Below are 18823 nucleotides of genomic sequence, written 5' to 3'. Positions count from 1 at the left end.
CAAGAAGAGAAGAGGGTTACAAATTGCGGGACATAGTCTCAGAAGCTCCTGAGAACAATCCCTCCCTCCTACTGCATAAGTCCACCTCTTTGGCCCTCACCTTGGCCACTTCAAGGTCCTCGTCTTCGAGGTGAATGAGGACCACAACCAGTTCGTGAATGGCTTCCTCTTCTGTTGTTGTAATGGGAAGTCTTTGGTCTCTCGCCCAGCCCCGAAGCAGCCCCAGATGTTCGATGGCTGATGCTCGGACGGAGGCTTCCTCCTATAGGCAGAAAATATCAGAGGTTGTGTTTCTCATCAGATCAGGAACACCCTCCTGAAGCCAGAACATCTCCGCTGCATGGCAGTCTAAACCCCACCCTTCCTCTTCCAAAGCATTCCTCCTCCATTGGGTGTGGTGTCATGTTTCCCCTCATACTCACATGGGCAGCCAGGCCGCAGTATCTTGCCGCCAGCATCTCCAGGTCTTTCTCTCCCAGCTCCCTGGAATGGTAGGCTTGGTCTACCAGCTCTATCAATTCTGGGAGGACATCAGCTTCTACATCAGAGAGGGAATCCCTCAGGAAGGAAGGGTCCTACACAAAAGAGAGAATCTTTTCAAAGGTCTGAAAGGCCTCATGCCTTTTAGCACAGGCCCTTCAGTATTGTGCCAGGGAAAGAGTGCTGGGCCATGATTAGAATCGAGATCTGTACCCCCCCTTCCTCTGAGCATCACTTGCCATGCCAGAGTCCAGAAGCAGGGATATCCCTCTGACGCTGAGCTTCCGGACTTCCAGGCAGTCGTGTTCCAGCCAGTTGAGGAGCTGCTCCAGTGTATCTTCACAGGGATAGACCTCCAGACGGCAGCTGAGCAGCTAAAGAGGCCCAAAGAGAAAGAAACCCTTCAGGGATAAGAGGCTGAGGCAGGTTCTCCTTTTGCCCACCATTTGCAATTCTGCACAGAGCAAGCCCACTGAAGTGAATGGACCAAAGTTTGCCATGTACATCAAATCCAATGGGTCTACTCTGAGGAGCACTAAAACAGGCAACAGTCCTTAGGCTCAAAGTAGCCCAACACTCGGCAGAAACCAAGCCAGGGCCTCCTTGCTGCACCCATTTCCTCCCGCGTCAGTCCCCCTCACCTCGATGTAGATAGCTGCCGCGACTTGTGGCATCCCGGCAAAATCCTGGTCCTCGAGAGCAGCGATGATGCTTTCCACCATGGGAGGGATCCACCAGCTTCGCTTTCCGACGGCTCTGAAATGGAGAAGGAGATCTTGGTAAGGAAGGGAAAGACACCGCAGGAAGCAAACGGGCACAGTCCGATCCTGTGCCTTCAGCTCCATTTGCCAGGCCACTGGGGAAGGTCACCGCGTTCTTCCTCTTACCTCACCATGGCAGACAACCCCTGGCTGAAAGTCTCCCGGCAGAAAAGTTGGTCGACGATGGCCGCCTCCACTTGCTCTCCAGTGGTGCCAAGAAGGAGGTGCAGAACTTCCTTAGCCCCTCTGGAACCAAAGCAAGGCCAGTTTTACCAGGAGGGTCATTGGCACACACTCACATTCCTTCCCCAGCAGCCGCCTGAAGGAGAGCCTCCCTTGGAAAAGCAAGCTGGACTGGAAACCCCCCGAGGCTGAAGGGGAAAGGACTCCATTGGTCCCTTTGCAACACACTACTCACCCGAGGAATTCCTGATAGTAGTGGAAGTTGACAACCATCCCCAGGAGAGCGATCAGCAGCTGTGGGAAGTTCTGGCGCACAGCTGCCTTGTAGTCCTCCATCCTGAGGATGGCGTGCAACAGGCTGCTGAGATGTTGCTGGAAGAGAGAGGGGTGCAAGTCACTTTCTCTGCTTTTCTGCAGAATACAGGAACCCCTCGATATTACCCTGGGAAGAAGGAAGCCAGGAAGCAGGTGGTTGGTCCTTACCACTTGGGTGGCAGATTCCGCCAAGGGGCTTTGGTCAAGCTGCTCGGCCATGAGATGGATCAGCTTTTCTGGATCGGCCGATGGTAAAACCTCCTTCCATATTCTCTCGCAGTCTCTGTGAATGCAAAAAGAAGAGCAATGGTCAGATTCAAGTCTTCTGCTTGCTGCCATGCTCCAGAGAGAGGAAATGGCAGCAAGGGCTTTCTGAGCAAGCCCTGCAGCTTGCCAACCTCCCCCTTAGCCCAGTAGAACCTGGAGGGCTCCTTACCCGAAGGGAAACTGGAGGAGATATTGCACCACTTTGTCCAGGTGGTGGTGCGCCAAGATGGAGAACGCGAAGACGGCCATGTTCCTGCCTTGCACTGTAGGCCCCTGGGCGATCTTATAGAAGGCCTCCAGCAGCACCTCCACCTGTCAGAGAAAAGGAGAGGGTTGCTTGGAGAGTACAAGGAAGCGGGGCTGTCTCCATCCCTCATTGAAAGAGGGACCCTTGACCTGTGCCACCACAGCCTCTTCCTTCCAAGGTACCACTCAGGGTCCTGGGGAGCATTGGTTGCCTCCCCTACACCAAAGCGGAGAATCTTCTTCTCTCCTACCTTTGAAGACGCCTTACCTTCACTTTTGTGCCGCCAAACTGCTTGATGAAATCTAGCAGCAGGTGGGAGATGTCCAAGGGGTCGAAGCTGCTCTCAAGAACCAGGTCTCTGGCCAGGAAGCACATGGCCTCCAAGAGCTGCTCCGCAGGGAGAAAGGCGCCAAAGACCTGAAGCGAGAGAGGAAGGTCAGAGATGCCCACAGGGCAGGGCTGGGGAGCAGAAAGCCCAGGTGCTGCCTCTGCAGAACCCAGAACATGTGGCTTGAGAGACAGCGACTTACCCTGACAAGAGAGTAACTATTATTCACGAACAGCTCAGGAACCGGTCCTCCGGTGGATTCGAGGACCTCCTCAGCTCCGATGATGAGCATTTGGTTCCTTAACGTTCCTGCCAGTGTCTCTGCAAAGGAAAGCCAAAGGGTTAGTTTGGGTCTTGCTCACCCCACCCCATGCTGGGATGCATTCTTCCAGTCTTACCTTTGTTGCACCGCAGGATGGGCAGAAGATGGCAGAGGGCCTCTGCTGCCCGCTGCCTGCTCTCCGGGTCCGGATCCAATGCACAAAGGCAGGAAATCGCCACCAGTTGGCCATAGGAGCATGCATGAATCACTGCCGATGGCTGAGAAGAAACCCAGAGAAGGGACTGATCACCATTTTTCCCTATAACATTTTTATTCCAAACATTCCAAAACATTTAGCATCCTAAACCTAAACCCTCTTTTCCTAATCTTTGCTTTTTTCTTCTTTTCTCAGCCATTTTACTCACTATGGCCCAGCTCTGTTCTCCAAATTGAGTATGTGCTGGGATGCCTGGTCGTCCCTTGGGCACCTTGCAGGATGGGCCTAGAAGCAGCAGCCGGAAGGCCTTGACAGCCCTGCATGGTTGCAATGCTTCCCTTCAGTAAAGCCACTTCTGAGCTGGAGAGGAGGTGGGGTTGTGGGCTTCATGCCCTCCCCCCACGTACTCGGGGGCTGGCTTGCAGCCCCCGCGAGAGCAGGGAATCCTCGGGCGCGTCATCTCCCTTGCCAGCCAATCGGCTGGCCCGGGAGGCGTGGCCAGCGCTATTTAGGGCCGGCGCGGCTGAGGATTTCCCTCTTTCTCCCAGCGCCCCAGCTGCTCCGGTTTCCCCACCCTTTAGGTTTGGCTCTTTGACATTGCTATGGACTTCGGTTGGTCGCCGTCAAGGGGCCTGGCAGGAATTTTTTCCACTTGGCAAATTGGCACCAGCCATTTGGCTTTTTGCCTACCTCGTAGCAAATTGTCACAACTTCCTCGGCATTGGCAGTGAGGCATTGGTAAGGGTATTGTTATGCAGATGAGTGGGGGGAGGAAGCGCCATCACCTTCCCCCATATCGAAGGGTAGTCCGGTAAAGGATTCCGTGGGGCGTTGCCCTGTCCGAAGCCTATGGAGGTGTGGGCCTAAGGCACGCCCCGAGCGGTGACCCTGGGGGAGCTCCTAGTTGATGTACATCAGCAGGACTCCCCCTACTGGTGGTTAACCCTTGCCGGTCTTCTAGCAATCAGGCTGAAGCCGGTTAGTCGATAGGACCAATGCCTAAGCCAATACCACTCAATTCCTGTAATCAATAAAGTTGTGGCCTAATTTTGCCCATTAACCTAAAATACTGGTGTCCTGTGTCTTTATTTCCGTGGGGGAGGCGGGAACTCGCCACGCAACTCACATGTTCCTGGATCTTCTGCAGGAAGGCGCAAAGATCTCGGAGCGCCTTCCTTCGGATCATCCCACTCTTTATTCTTGCGACGAAATCCATAAGTCTGTTGTTCAGCTGGTCCCTGCTGCCGCTTTCAGGAGGAAGATCAGCCGCATCCAGAGAAGCTGTGGTTGGGATGCTGAGGGGAGACAGGAGTAGCACTTTTGTCAAAAGGGTTTATTGCCCCCCATCCTTCAAAGACCCCAAGCACCACCACCATAGAAATGGATCGGGGTTTTTTTTAAAGCAATTGATTATGGGGGAGGGGATTAGCACAGGATTACCTTGGAGGAAGATCCTCCCCATCTTCCAGGCCGATTTCCGATATTTGATCTTCATCAAAATCAATTCCCTGTCCATGAGAAAAGAGAAACAGGAACATCAGAATGTGAAGAATGGATCAGACCCATTCATGTTTTTGTGTTCATCAGGAAAGCACAGACGAGGTAGGTTGGGAAACAAACTGAAAATCTCTGGCCTCCATTTCCTTAGAGACCTTATTCATCCTTCTATTCATTGAAGCCTTCGGTTAAGAGTTTGGGTGTAATCCATGACACCTCCCTTTCCATGGAGACGCAGGTTACAACAGCCAAAGTGACATTTTTCCACCTTCGCTTACCTTACCCGCCCCAACCTGGCCACAGTGATCCATGCGATAGTCACCTCCAGGCTTGACTACTGTAATTCGCTCTACGCGGGGCTGCCCTTGAAGCTGTCCCAGAAACTCCAGCGGGTGCAGAATGCTGCAGCGAGGCTCCTCACGGGGTCTCTGCCATGGGAGCATATTCACCCAGTGCTTTTCCCGGTGGAGTACAGGGTCAGATTTAAGGTGCTGGTTTTGACCTTTAAAGCCCTTCACAGCCTAGGACCCTCGTACCTATGGGACCGCCTCTCCTGGTATGCCCCACAGAGGACCTTAAGGTCCATATATAGCAACACCCTAGAGGTCCCGGGCCCTAAGGAAGTTAGATTAGCCTCAACCAGAGCCAGGGCCTTCTCAACACTGGCTCCGGCCTGGTGGAACGCTCTGTCTCATGAGACCAGGGCCCTGCAGGATCTGATTTCTTTCCGCAGGGTCTGTAAGACAGAGTTGTTCCACCTGACCTTTGGCTTAGAATCAGTTTGATTCCCTCCCCCTCTTTCTATTTCCTTTTCCCTCCCGTGAAGAGGCTGCATCCTAATGTTTTAATGTTGTATCTTAATCTTTTAAATTGTATTTTAATCAACGTTTTTTTATTATTGGTTGTTAGCCACCCTGAGCCCAGTCTTGGCTGGGGAGGGCGGGGTATAAATAAATTTTATTATTATTTTTATTAGTAAAGGAGCCCCTTTACTACATGGTGGCAGCGGTGGGATGGAACTTCCCTGCAGAAAGGCACTTTGATTTTAAATTGGCACGAATCTTTTGTGTACTAAGGCGTTTTATTTTTGGGGGGGATAGAGATAGTCAGGAATTATGGAAGCCGGGGCTCCCCAGGAATACACTTTGCGAACTGTGGACGAATGGGGTCCGGGTGGAGAAGGCAGTTCCCTTCCTTCAGAGACAACCCCCCCTCCCAACCTCCAAGTCCCAGAGTGGAATCTGCCTCCTGGTTTTCGGGAGATCCCGAGTCGGAGAGAGAGTTGGTGGACGCCTTAAGAACTGTTTGGAAGGGTGGGCAAGAGTCCTGCAACTTGGAGAGAGAGAGGGGCGCGCCAGTTAACCACCCCTTGTCTCCTTGTGAGGAAGTGGAAGCTGGGATGGCCTCCACACGTCCTAGAGGGAACTATCTTGTTTATGCAGAGCCTAAAGAGATGGAGTTTTCAGAGGGCGATGCGGTTGAGTGGGTGCAAAACCATTCTTATGGGGCAGAGAGTCAGCCGGATGGCTTATGAGTATCAAGATCTGCCGCAGCAGCTGCAAGAAGTGTCTGTGGGAGACTACCGTCGAGAGTGTCCATCGTGCGACATTCGCAGAACGGTGAGACGGCGTTCCCCCACCCCAGGACGGGTCTACTCGCCAGTAAGAGCTTGGGAAACTGGTGGAGCGGTGCGATGGTACGCGGCGGAGAAGAAGGAGGAATTTCTCCCTAGACCCTCGCGTGTATACGCGGCGGTGGACCACCTGCGTCCGGAGGGATGAGCGTCTCGACATCCTGTTCCAAGGTATGACTACAGTCACGAGGAGCCACGAGGAGAAAATGGCAGGCAGTCTCCTCCGGGGCTAACTTTGAGCAACCTTAACTGGGGGGCATTTCCGAAATATCAGCCCCCCACTGATGTTCTGAGTTATCTGACTCTTTTTGAAGTAACCTGCCGAGATATGGGGGTGTCCCTGAAAATGTACATGCCAATTTTGCGCTCCCTAATTTGTGGAGACCTAGCCGAATTGATGGGCCATCTCCCCTCATCCCAAATCCATGACTATGAGCGCTTTAAAAAATTAGTCATGCACTTGTCAAAAATGTATAACTTGCTGTTGAAATGGAATACACAAGATGAAACGGTTAAATCAGCAGTGATTAAGTGGGCACAGGATATTGGTCATAACATTATGTTTGCTGACTGGGAACAGTTGTGGACCACAGGTATGAAATTTACGGCATGTAATTCCTTAAGAGAGAATATTATGAAAATGATATACAGGTGGTACATGACACCAGTCAAGCTTGCAAAAATCTATCACTTGCCTGATAACAAATGTTGGAAATGTAAAGAAAATGAAGGTACATTCTTTCACCTTTGGTGGATGTGCCCAAAGATTAAGGCGTTCTGGGAAATGATATATAATGAATTGAAAAAGGTATTTAAATATACCTTTCTGAAGAAACCAGAGGCCTTTCTCTTGGGTATTGTCGGCCAATTGGTGCCAAAGAAGGATAGAACTTTCTTTATGTATGCCACAACAGCAGCAAGAATACTCATCACAAAGTATTGGAAGACACAAGACCTACCCACCTTGGAAGAATGGCAGATGAAGGTGATAGACTATATGGGACTGGCAGAGATGACTGGCAGAATCCAAGACCAGGGAAGAGAGACAGCGGAAGAAGATTGGAAGAAATTCAAGGACTATCTTAAGAAATATTGTAAAATTAATGAATGTAAGAATGACGTTGGTTTAGAAAATATGTGGTTTCCAGCTGTAATGGATAAGTAAAAAAGAAAAGAAAGGTTAAAAATTAAATGAAAAACAAGGGAAAGGATTTGCTGAATAATAAATTAGAAATTGGAATACAGAAAGGGGAGGTATGAGGAAGTCGGGGAAGTAAGTTATAAGAAAATAAGGGTTGAAATTATACTTGTTTTTATTTTTTATTTTTTTGTATTACTGTATTGTTTTGTTTTGTTGTTATAAAAATTTCAAAACTTTAATAAAAAAATTATAAAAAAATAAAAATAAAAAATTAGTTATGCAAAGGCATGGACTTCATCCTGAGAACTATCGGAGGGCTTTCTGAAAGGGGGATAAGTCTGGTCCCTCAGACAGCATTGCTGTGTATTCTGCGAAAATGGCCCAGAACTTTGAACTTTGGCTTTCAGCTGAAGGTGTGTGTGGCTTTGAAGAACTCAATAATAATAATAATAATAAATTTTTATTTATATCCTGCCCTCCCCAGCCAAAGCTGGGCTCAGGGCGGCTAACAACAAACAGAATAATCCAACATTCTAAAAACATTCATTATAAAATTAATTAAAATCAAATTGATGGCAACCATTAAGCAAAATTCTGTGCAGATTGCCAGAGGAGGGGGTCAGGCTGCGCCCTGACCAAAGGCCTGGTGGAACAGCTCTGTCTTGCAGGCCCTGCGGAAAGATGTCAGGTCCTGCAGGGCCCTAGTCTCTTGTGACAGAGCGTTCCACCAGATCGGGGCCGCAGCCGAGAAAGCCCTGGCTCTAGTTGAGGCCAGCCTAACCTCTCTGTGGCCTGGGATCTTCAGGATGTTTTTATTTGCAGACCGTAAATTTCTCTGTGGGACATACCAGGAGAGGCGGTCCCTTGGGCACAAGGGTCCTAGGCCGTATAGGGCTTTAAAGGTTAAAATCAGCACCTTAAACCTGATCCTGTACTCCACCGGGAGCCAGTGCAGCTGGTATAGTACCGGATGAATATGATCTCTCAGCGAAGACCCCATAAGGAGTCTCGCCGCGACATTCTGCACCCGCTGGAGTTTCTGGGTCAGTCTCAAGGGCAGCCCCACGTAGAGCGAGTTACAATAATCCAGTCTGGAGGCGACCGTCGCGTGGATCACAGTGGCTAGGTCAGGGTGAGAGAGATAAGGAGCCAACTGCTTAGCTTGGCGGAGAAGAAAAAATGCCGCCTTTGTTATAGCTGTAATCTGCGCCTCCATAGAGAAGGAGGTATCAAAGATTATACCCAAACTCTTAACGGACGATGCTGGCACTAATTGCACCCCCGCAAGAGATGGGAGTTGCCCCCTCAATCCCATATCGCCCCGTCCCAGCCAGAGGACCTCTGTCTTCGAAGGATTTAACTTCAACCGGCTCCCATGTAACTATCCAGCCACAGCTTCCAGACATCTGGTCAGTGTGTCTGGGGCCGAGTCAGGATGGCCATCCATCAACAGATAGAGTTGGGTGTCATCGGCATACTGATGGCAACCCAGCCCAAAACTCCGGACCAGCTGGGCGAGGGGGCGCATAAAGATGTTAAAAAGCATCGGGGAGAGAATCGCACCCTGTGGCACTCCACACACCAAGGAGTGGCACGATGACAATTCCCCCCCAAGCGCCACCCTCTGTCCCCGACCAGAGAGAAACGAGCGCAGCCATTGAAGGACTGTGCCCTGATGCTATTATTTTTTTTAAAGAAATATTTATTGAGGTTTTACACAAAACATAAGTTTACAAAATAAAATTTACAGAAATCATAAGTTTACAGAATAAATAAATTTTAAAACAAAAATTAACTCAAAAAACACACATAGAAAAAGGGAATATAAAAGAAAAAAACTAATAACTAGAAAGAAAGAAGAAAAGGAAGATTAAAAAATAAATCCATTTTTCAATATCTTTCAGCTCATTTCCTTATTTCCTTGACCTCCTCACACCTCCCCTTTTTGTATTCCCGTTTAAAAATCATTTCAGCAAATCCTTACCCTCTATCATTTATCTTTACTCAATATCTTAACCTATTATAATTATGTATTTCCAACATTATCAATCCGTATTTACATATTCTTATTAATCTTTTTACCAATACCGCGTATTTTCAATCCAACATCATCTTAACATTCATTTATTTTACAGTATTTCTGCAAATAGTCTTTAAATTTCTTCCAGTCTTCTTCCACCGACTCTTCTCCCTGGTCTCGGATTCTGCCGGTCATTTCCGCCAGTTCCATATAGTCCATCACCTTCATCTGCCATTCTTCCAGGGTGGGTAGATCTTGTGTCTTCCAATACTTTGCGATAAGTATTCTTGCTGCTGTCGTGGCATACATAAAGAAAGTTCTATCCTTCTTTGGCACCAATTGGCCTACGATGCCCAGGAGAAAGGCCTCTGGTTTCTTCAGGAAGGTGTATTTAAATACCTTTTTCATTTCATTATAGATCATCTCCCAGAAAGCCTTAATCCTTGGGCACGTCCACCAAAGGTGAAAGAATGTACCTTCAGTTTCTTTACATTTCCAACATTTGTTATCGGGCAAATGATAGATTTTTGCAAGCTTGACTGGTGTCATGTACCACCTGTATATCATTTTCATAATATTCTCTCTTAAGGCATTACATGCCGTAAATTTCATACCTGTGGTCCACAACTGTTCCCAGTCAGCAAACATAATGTTATGTCCAACATCTTGTGCCCATTTAATCATAGCAGATTTCACCGTTTCATCCTGAGTATTCCATTTTAACAGCAAGTTATACATTCTTGAAAGTATCTTAGTTTTGGGATCTAACAGTTCTGTTTCCAACTTTGGTACCGATTGCCTAACCTGACATAGATTCAAAAATTCCAGTTTGGCTACATTTGTGACCAATGCCTCCATAGAGACAGAAGCATCCAGGATCACAAAGGGACTCCTGATGGCAGCTACAGGTGAAGAGCTGGGAGCTGGGAAACAGAACTGAAATCATTCTGGCCCAGCCATTGGGCGCCCATCTTTAATGGATAGAGATTCAGCCGACTCCGTTTCCTCCATCACAGCACACCCACCATAAAATTGGCCAATATATCCAGGGTAGCATCTGGCCAGGGCCATGAAGCAGTAGATCCATGATGTTTGTGGTCAGATCTGTGGTTATTTTTGAAAAAAGATACTTGAACAAAGGGCGAATTTGGGGTTCCCCAATGCAAAAAGTGTGATGATCCATGAGGACCCGTGCTTCAAAACCATGTTTTGGGGCCATGGAGTGGCCAGGAAGCCGTGGATCCGAGTTTTTTTGTGGTGCAGGCTGTGCCCATGGCCATGATGTGTGATTTGACGGTGAGTTTGGATTGGCCCAATGCAAAAAGCGTGATGATCCATGAGGATCCGTGCTTCAAAAGCACGTTTTTGGGCCATGGTATGACCAGGAACCCATGGATCCGAGTTTTTTGCGGTGCAAGCTATGCCCCTGGGCATGATGTGTGATTTGACGGTGAGTTTGGGCTGATCTAGTGCAAAAAGTGTGAGGATCCATGAGGATCCATGCTTCAAAACCACGTTTTTGGGCTACGGTGTCGCCAGGAAGCCATGGATCCGTGATTTTTGTGGTGCAGGCTGTGCCCCTGGACATTGATGTGTGATTTGATGGTGAGTTTGGGTTGGCCCACTGGAAAATGTGTGAGGATCCATGAGGATCCATGCTTTGAAACCACGTTTTTGGGCCACGGTATGGCCAGGAACTCGTGGATCCGAATTTTTTGCGATGCAAGCTGTGCCCCATGGCATGAAGTGTGATTTGACAGTGATTTAGGGGTGGCCCAGTGCAAAAAGTGTGAGGATCCATGAGGATCTGTGCTTCAAAACCACGTTTTTGGGCTACGATGTCGCCAGGAAGCCATGGATCCGTGATTTTTGTGGTGCAGGCTGTGCCCCTGGACATTGATGTGTGATTTGACAGTGACTTTGGGTTGGCCCAATGCAAAAAGCGTGAGGATCCATGAGGATCCGTGCTTCAAAACCACGTTTTTGGGCTATGGAGTTGCCAGGAGGCCGTGGATCCGAGTTTTTTGTGGTGCAGGCTGTGCCCCTGGCTACGATGTGTGATTTGATGGTGAGTTTAGGCTGGCCCAAGGCGAAAGGTGTTGGGATCCATGAGGATCCATGCTTCAAAACCACATTTTTGAGCTGTGGTATGACTAGGAAGCCGTGGATACTAGTTTTTTGTGGTGCAGGCTGTGCCCCTGGACATGATATGTGATTTGACAGTGAGTTTGGTTTGGCCCAATGCAAAAAGCGTGAGGATCCATGAGGATCCGTGCTTCGAAACCACGTTTTGGGGCCATGGTGTAGCCAGGAAACCGTGGATCTCAGTTTTTTGTGGTGCAGGCTGTGCCCCTCGCCATGATGTGTGATATGACGGTGAATTTGGGCTGATCTAGTGCAAAAAGTGTGAGGATCCATGAGGATCCGTGCTTCAAAACCACGTTTTTGGGCTACGGTGTCGCCAGGAAGCCATTGATCCGTGATTTTTGTTGTGCAGGCTGTGCCCCTGGACATTGATGTGTGATTTGATGGTGAGTTTGTGTTGGCCCAATGCAAAAAGCGTGAGGATCCATGAGGATCCGTGCTTCGAAACCACGTTTTTGGGCCATGGTGTAGCCAGGAAACCGTGGATCTCAGTTTTTTGTGGTGCAGGCTGTGCCCCTCGCCATGATGTGTGATATGACGGTGAATTTGGGCTGATCTAGTGCAAAAAGTGTGAGGATCCATGAGGATCCGTGCTTCGAAACCACGTTTTTGGCCCACGGTATGGCCAGGAAGCCGTGGATCTCAATTTTTTGTGTTGCAGGCTGTGCCCCTGGCCATGATGTGTGATTTGACAGTGAGTTTGGGGTGCCCCAATGTAAAAAGCGTGAAGATCCATGAGGATCCGTGGTTCAGAACCACGTTTTTGGGCCATGGAGTGGCCAGGAAGCCATGGATCCGTAATTTTTGTGGTGGATGCTGTGCCCATGCCCAAGATGTTTGATCTGATGGTGACTTTGGGCTGATCCAGTGCAAAAATCATGAGGATCCATGAGGATCCATGCTTCGGTACCACGTTTTTGGGCCACAGTATGGCCAGGCAGGTGTGGATCCGAATTTTTTGTGGTGCAGGCTGTGAACCTGGCTATGATATGTGATTTGACAGTGAGTTTTGGTTGGCCCAATGCAAAAAGAGTGAGGATCCATGAGGATCTGTGATTCAAAACCACGTTTTTGGGCCATGGAGTGGCCAGGAAGCCGTAGATCTTAGTTTTTTGTGGTGGATGCTGTGCCCCTGGCCATGATGTGTGATTTGACAGTGATTTAGGTGTGGCCTAATGCAAAAAGCGTGAGGATCCATGAGGATCCGTGCTTCGAAACCACGTTTTTGGGCCACGATTGTAGTAAAGGGGCTCCGGCCACTCTCCCCTCCCTCACCTGCCCTTACCCTCCATGTGGGTCAGGTTTCTGGAACGGAGGCCAGCAGCCATTTACTTTTTGACAAAACAAAACGCCACAGAAATGGTAATGCTGCCACCACTCCGTCTCAGGGCACCCGGAGGCACAGTCCAAGGGAGAAGACTATGCTCCTTTGTGCCCCACTCTGCAAGCTGCTTCCACAGACTTGCAGGCAGAAATTCATCAGGTATAGCGTAACCAAGTAGTCAGGCGTTGGACCAATAAGCATCCATCCCACCCCACCCCACCTACAAAAAATTCAAAAGAGAATTTTAAAGACATTTTAAAAGCACTCTGCACCCCTCCAGCAGTAACAGCAACTGTCCTAGTGAGGCCCGTCAGGCCCTGCCCTGGGCCAGGTGGTAAGTGGCAGGAAGGAGCAGGGCCCCCAGGCACTCACACGGGAGAGTCCTCCTGGGCAGAGGAGACAGAAGACAGAGAGTTTTTAGAGGAGGAAAACATGAAAAAAAATATTCTGAATCAAATGTTGGACTCAACTATTTAAAGCAGCAAAGCGGGTGGCTCCTGTCCACTTTGCTGCTTTAAAGCGAGCCTCAGAGGAGGGAAGGAAGGGGAACCATGGCTTATCTAAGTCCAGTTAATAATGCTGAGCCTGATTTTATATGCATCTCAAAGCCCTTGACATATATACATTATTAAGCCCGGGAGGAGGGAATCCGCTGCAGCCTCGAGCAGCGAAGAGGATCCATGGGTCCCCTTCTTCCCTCCTCCGTGGTTGCTTTGAAGCAGGAAAGTGGGAGAGGAGCTGCTTACACGGGTGTAAGCGGCTTCCCTCCCACTTTGCTGCTTCAAAGGGAGCCACGGAGGAGGGAGGGACCCACGGAATCCCCTTCCCTCCCTCCTCCCCGCCTCAGCTCAGCAGCCGCGGCTCTTGCTGGCTTTACAATGAGCCGGAAGGAGGGACAGACGGCAGTCCCTGTAAAGCCAGCCAGAGCCGCAGGCACACTCTACACAGCTCTTGCTTTAAAGGGAGAGCTGCGCAGAGCTTGTCGGCAGCAGCGGCTCTTGCTGGCTTCGCTCCATAAGACGCACAGACATTTCCCCTTACTTTCCCCTACCCCACCTCTGTGTTCGAAATATGTTAGGAATTTTGGTTGAGATTTACTCAAGGAGCCCAGAGTTTGTGTCAGACCCGCCAGCTTTTGGCAAGCTCCTATAAAATCCTTTGTCCATGCTCAGAGGGAGATGGGAGGGATTGGAAGAAGTTGAGTTAATTTTTTCTAAGTCATGGCCAGAACACCTTAAGCATGTGCAGAGAGCTTTGGCCCAATTGCAAGATGCAAACCTGACCGTTAAAATGTATAAATGTCGGTTTGCTCAAGGAGAAGTGAGTGATTTCGGATTTAGATTGGGCTTGGGAGCAGAAATCCAGTGTGTACTGGAATGGCTCTTACACCAATTCAAGCAAGCCGCTGAGTTGTTAACACAAGCCCTTGTAAGTTTGTGGGTGATTCTAGCCCCTGACCAGCAACCTCCTTTTGAAATGCAAACCAATGCCAGTCAAATAGGATTAGGAGAAGCTTTGTTCCAAGGGGACAGTGAGAGAAGTTGGCAACCTGTGGTGCACCTGAGCAAAGACATGACCCCAGAATTGGCCCTACTAAACATCTTCCAAGACAACAATGCCCATTTACACCACAAAGAACTCATAACCCACCTGCTCTCAGCAGCCAGAAACACCATGACCAGACACTGGAGAGACCTGTCAGGAGTAAGCATGGACCAATGGTACCAAATAGTATGGGAAACAGCCCTAGTAGAAAAATTAACTAATAAACTGAAACTGACACGGGGACAAACAGAAGAAGACACCTTCACCCCGGTATGGCTCCCCTTTATCACATACACAGCCCAACAGGACAATGACAATAATCCACCAACAGCATACAAATCAATATGGCTAACCTGATCCAAAACACCCACCCACCTCACTCACACACGAAAACAAAGATCACCACAGCCAATCACAAACAAACAATCACACCCTAGGCCAACCCCAACCTCTCTCACCACCAAAGGAACACAAGTGAACAACACAAGCACGCTGACACCAGACAAATCTAGAAATATCTCTCTGCCACTTCTTGAAACAATCCAGTATTTTAATATTCTTTTGGAAGCCGCCCAGAGTGGCTAGGGAAGCCCAGCCAGGTGGGCGGGGTATAAATTATTATTATTATATATTATTATCATTATTATTATTATTATTATAAACTGCTGTGCAAATATTGTTAAAACAGACAATTAAAACAATGCAAAACAATAAATTTAGAAACAAGGTTGTAGTAAAGGGGCTCCGGACACTCTCCCCTCCCTCACCTGCCCTTACCCTCCATGTGGGTCAGGTTTCTGGAACGGAGGCCAGCAGCCATTTACTTTTTGACAAAACAAAACGCCACAGAAATGGTAATGCTGCCACCACTCCGTCTCAGGGCACCCGGAGGCACAGTCCAAGGGAGAAGACTATGCTCCTTTGTGCCCCACTCTGCAAGCTGCTTCCACAGACTTGCAGGCAGAAATTCATCAGGTATAGCGTAACCAAGTAGTCAGGCGTTGGACCAATAAGCATCCATCCCACCCCACCCCACCTACAAAAAATTCAAAAGAAAATTTTCAAGACATTTTAAAAGCACTCTGCACCCCTCCAGCAGTAACAGCAACTGTCCTAGTGAGGCCCGTCAGGCCCTGCCCTGGGCCAGGTGGTAAGTGGCAGGAAGGAGCAGGGCCCCCAGACCCTCACACGGGAGAGTCCTCCTGGGCAGAGGAGACAGAAGACAGAGAGTTTTTAGAGGAGGAAAACATGAAAAAAAATATTCTGAATCAAATGTTGGACTCAACTATTTAAAGCAGCAAAGCGGGTGGCTCCTGTCCACTTTGCTGCTTTCAAGCGAGCCTCAGAGGAGGGAAGGAAGGGGAACCATGGCTTATCTAAGTCCAGTTAATAATGCTGAGCCTGATTTTATATGCATCTCAAAGCCCTTGACATATATACATTATTAAGCCCGGGAGGAGGGAATCCGCTGCAGCCTCGAGCAGCGAAGAGGATCCATGGGTCCCCTTCTTCCCTCCTCCGTGGTTGCTTTGAAGCAGGAAAGTGGGAGAGGAGCTGCTTACACGGGTTTAAGCGGCTTCCCTCCCACTTTGCTGCTTCAAAGGGAGCCACGGAGGAGGGAGGGACCCACGGAATCCCCTTCCCTCCCTCCTCCCCGCCTCAGCTCAGCAGCCGCGGCTCTTGCTGGCTTTACAATGAGCCGGAAGGAGGGACAGACCCGCCTCCCTGTAAAGCCAGCCAGAGCCGCAGGCACACTCTACACAGCTCTTGCTTTAAAGGGAGAGCTGCGCAGAGCTTGTCGGCAGCAGCGGCTCTTGCTGGCTTCGCTCCATACGACGCACAGACATTTCCCCTTACTTTTTAAGGGGAAAAAAGTGCGTCCAATGGAGCGAAAAATACGGTACTATACCCAATTGCTGACACAGCTTGATTAACACAACTCAGCAGAGCCTGCTATGTTTCACAGCTGTAAGAGTGGGTTTCGTTACTTGCCCTGGCCCTTAAAGACATACACAACTTGTGAAGCAACAATGAACCTTCACATTTTAAAGTGACCATTAAACAGTTTTATCCTATGCCTGTTTCTTTGTCCTCATTTGCTCCAACAGTTATCGGTTAAAAATAAATAAATCCTAACTGCTACTTTATTTATATGCTCTTTCTTTCTTTTTATCCTGGTCTGTGACCATAATAAAGTTCATACAAGTAGGTTCCAGGGTTAGGTCCCCTGGCCATGGCAACCTAGACTTACCTCCAGGAGTCTTTGGTACGCCATTTGTTGTTGTTGTTGTCCGACTCTTCGTGACGCTATACTCAAGTCTTTAAACTTGTCCTGGCTCCTCACCTCCGTGCAACGTGAGAAACTCTGTCGCAACAGGTTGGCACACCTCTGCCCACCTCAGGATGCTGAGGAACTGAGGAACCTCAAATGGTCCCAAGCTCCGTTGCTAGGCAACGGCAGTTGGGAACATGGAATTCCCGGCCTGAGTGCCAAGGTTCTAGGAGAGTCCGTGTGGCCTAGTGGTTAGAAAATGTTAATGCCATGCAACACTAGGGTGATATATATATATATATTCTTTGAAATGTACAGTTTAATACTTTTTCTATTATTTGTATCCTGCTTTGCAGACTCTTGTTGTCTCCTAAAGAAGCTGACAGGATTGAACCCCTGTACTTACTTATGTGTTTGCCGTGTACATTTATGAACGTTTATTTTATATTTGGGACCTTTGAATTCTGAACTCTGAACTCTGGATTAATAACATTTTAGGAATCTTCCAGAACAGCTAATTCTATTGCTGGGAAGGACTCAGTGACAGACTGGGGTTTTAGGAGAGAGGGTGGTATGGGGTTGGGGGCAGGTGAGATGGAGGTGCTTGGCAGTGGGTGTGTCGTATGCAGAAAGCATACTCTTCAATTCCCATGAACCACCTCCTTTCAGTTACTGGTTTCTTGGGCTTGGGGCTAAATCCATGATCGGTCAGAGAAAAATGAGCGGCGGCAGGAACCAGTCAAAGCAAGGCAGATCTTAATTTTACTGTTGCGACAGAGTTTCTCACCTTACATGTTGCATGGAGGTGAGGAGCCAAGACAAGTGTGTGTAACAACTTTTAAAGACTTGAGAAAATGCCAATAATTATAATAATAACTTACTTTTTATACCCCCCCCAATCTGGCTGGGTTTCCCTTAGCCCAGAGGTTTTGGACTTTTTTGAGTCCACGGCTCCCTTGACCAACTACATTCTTTCTGTGAGGCTCAGGAGCCCAGCTACGTCACCCCTTGCCAGCAGAGCTGGCAGCCTCTTGTCCTTTTTCTGACTCCTTTCCTTGTGGAGTGTTCCCTCTTCTCCTCTCCCCTCTCCTTCGGAGTCCTCTGGACAGCCGCGGGTGTCGCCCCTTCCCTAAAGAGAGCTGCCTCCTCACGCTGCCCCACAGGGGCCTGGGAAGCACCCCCTGGCCAGCTCCAGAGGCACCGTTCGCCTGGGGAGCTTGTAGCCAGGGGTGCTGCAACAAACAGCTGCACAAGCCTTTGGGAGGCAGAGATGCCAGAAGGGATGGGGGGGGGGGAGAAAGAGGGACAGAGGCCAGTGTTACTCACGGCACCCTTGACCATCATTCAAGGCACCAAAGGGTGCCACAGAAACCGGGGCATATAAAAGCAGTTTGCCCCCAATTAAGTGAAAAGAAGCCTCCAGTTTTGACTTCGATTCCTGCGGTGCGCATGATCTAGCAACCGGAGGAAGATTGGGAAGCGGAACAGCAAAAATCAGGAACTAGGGAAAGCCCAGTCCCGGAGGGGAAGGGTGGGGCAGCTCCTGACGCTATAGTTTCCAAACCAGCTGTAGCCACTTCAAGTGCAGTTATTGTGGGACCTGTGAGTCCTGGTGCTGCTCCAAGTGTGCCTGATGTGAAGTGGGCTAATTCAAAGTTTACAGCCCCCATTGAGATCAACGGAATTGCTGTGAACTCTTTCCGAGACACTGGGTCTGACATTACCAGTGTACCCAGAGATTTGGTTTTGCCCATACAGATGCAGGCTAACCCCTTAAAGATTAGCCCCTATGGTGTGAATGAGATTTTTCAACCTACTGCCATTGTTCCAGTATCGTATAAGGGGTACTATGGAAACCACCTAACTATAGTACATGATCCTGAAGTGTGCAAAAGTCCTGTCCTGGTGGGGAACGATTGGGGATTTAAGGTTTACCAACAACAACTTGCGGTGAACTCTTTTTCCATCAAGGTCTTACCCACCCAGGTACAGGGGATGGGAAACTGGGGAACAACACCTCAAGGTTTGAGGGCTGAGGGAATGTTGGGCACCTGATGCTATAACTCCCAAAACCACTGGAACTGCTGTTCCTGAGAAATCGGTTGGGAAGAGGATGGCTTAATACGCACTCCCACCCCTGGTGTTAACTGGCCCACCTCAGTGTCTAGCACACCTCCCAGTGTTCA

At 49.0% G+C, this 18823-nt stretch overlaps 2 protein-coding genes across 2 annotated transcripts in view; both read right to left on the bottom strand.

Moving 5' to 3' along the window:
* LOC114589881 (uncharacterized) overlaps window positions 1–18823 on the bottom strand; it is a 75067-nt gene that overhangs the window by 405 nt on the left and 55839 nt on the right. The gene's annotated exons all lie outside the window — the stretch shown is intronic.
* LOC144328307 (maestro heat-like repeat family member 5) lies at window positions 675–12884 on the bottom strand. Its single transcript, XM_077930976.1, has 12 exons — window positions 12782–12884; window positions 4501–4568; window positions 4187–4355; window positions 2980–3121; window positions 2784–2902; window positions 2521–2670; window positions 2176–2318; window positions 1908–2022; window positions 1660–1796; window positions 1368–1487; window positions 1122–1236; window positions 675–854 (listed from the first exon to the last, which is right to left on the bottom strand). Exons 3-12 carry the CDS (start codon window positions 4274–4276, stop codon window positions 675–677), a joined length of 1311 nt encoding a protein of 436 aa, XP_077787102.1. The 5' UTR covers window positions 4277–4355; window positions 4501–4568; window positions 12782–12884.

Source organism: Podarcis muralis, chromosome 7, assembly GCF_964188315.1.
Source record: "Podarcis muralis chromosome 7, rPodMur119.hap1.1, whole genome shotgun sequence".
In the NCBI taxonomy this organism is placed as follows: Eukaryota; Metazoa; Chordata; class Lepidosauria; order Squamata; family Lacertidae; genus Podarcis; species Podarcis muralis.
Note: the sequence above shows the minus strand (reverse complement) of the source record. Positions and strands in the feature narration are given on the sequence as shown.

Coding starts and splice junctions, on each gene's coding strand:
- LOC144328307 (XM_077930976.1), bottom strand. CDS start 4,276: ATGGATTTCGTCGCAAGAATAAAGAGTGGGATGATCCGAAGGAAGGCG. Junction 2,903..2,979: donor CATCCTGCGGTGCAACAAAG/GTAAGACTGGAA, acceptor TTTCCTTTGCAG/AGACACTGGCAGGAACGTTA. Junction 1,797..1,907: donor CGGAATCTGCCACCCAAGTG/GTAAGGACCAAC, acceptor TCTCTCTTCCAG/CAACATCTCAGCAGCCTGTT.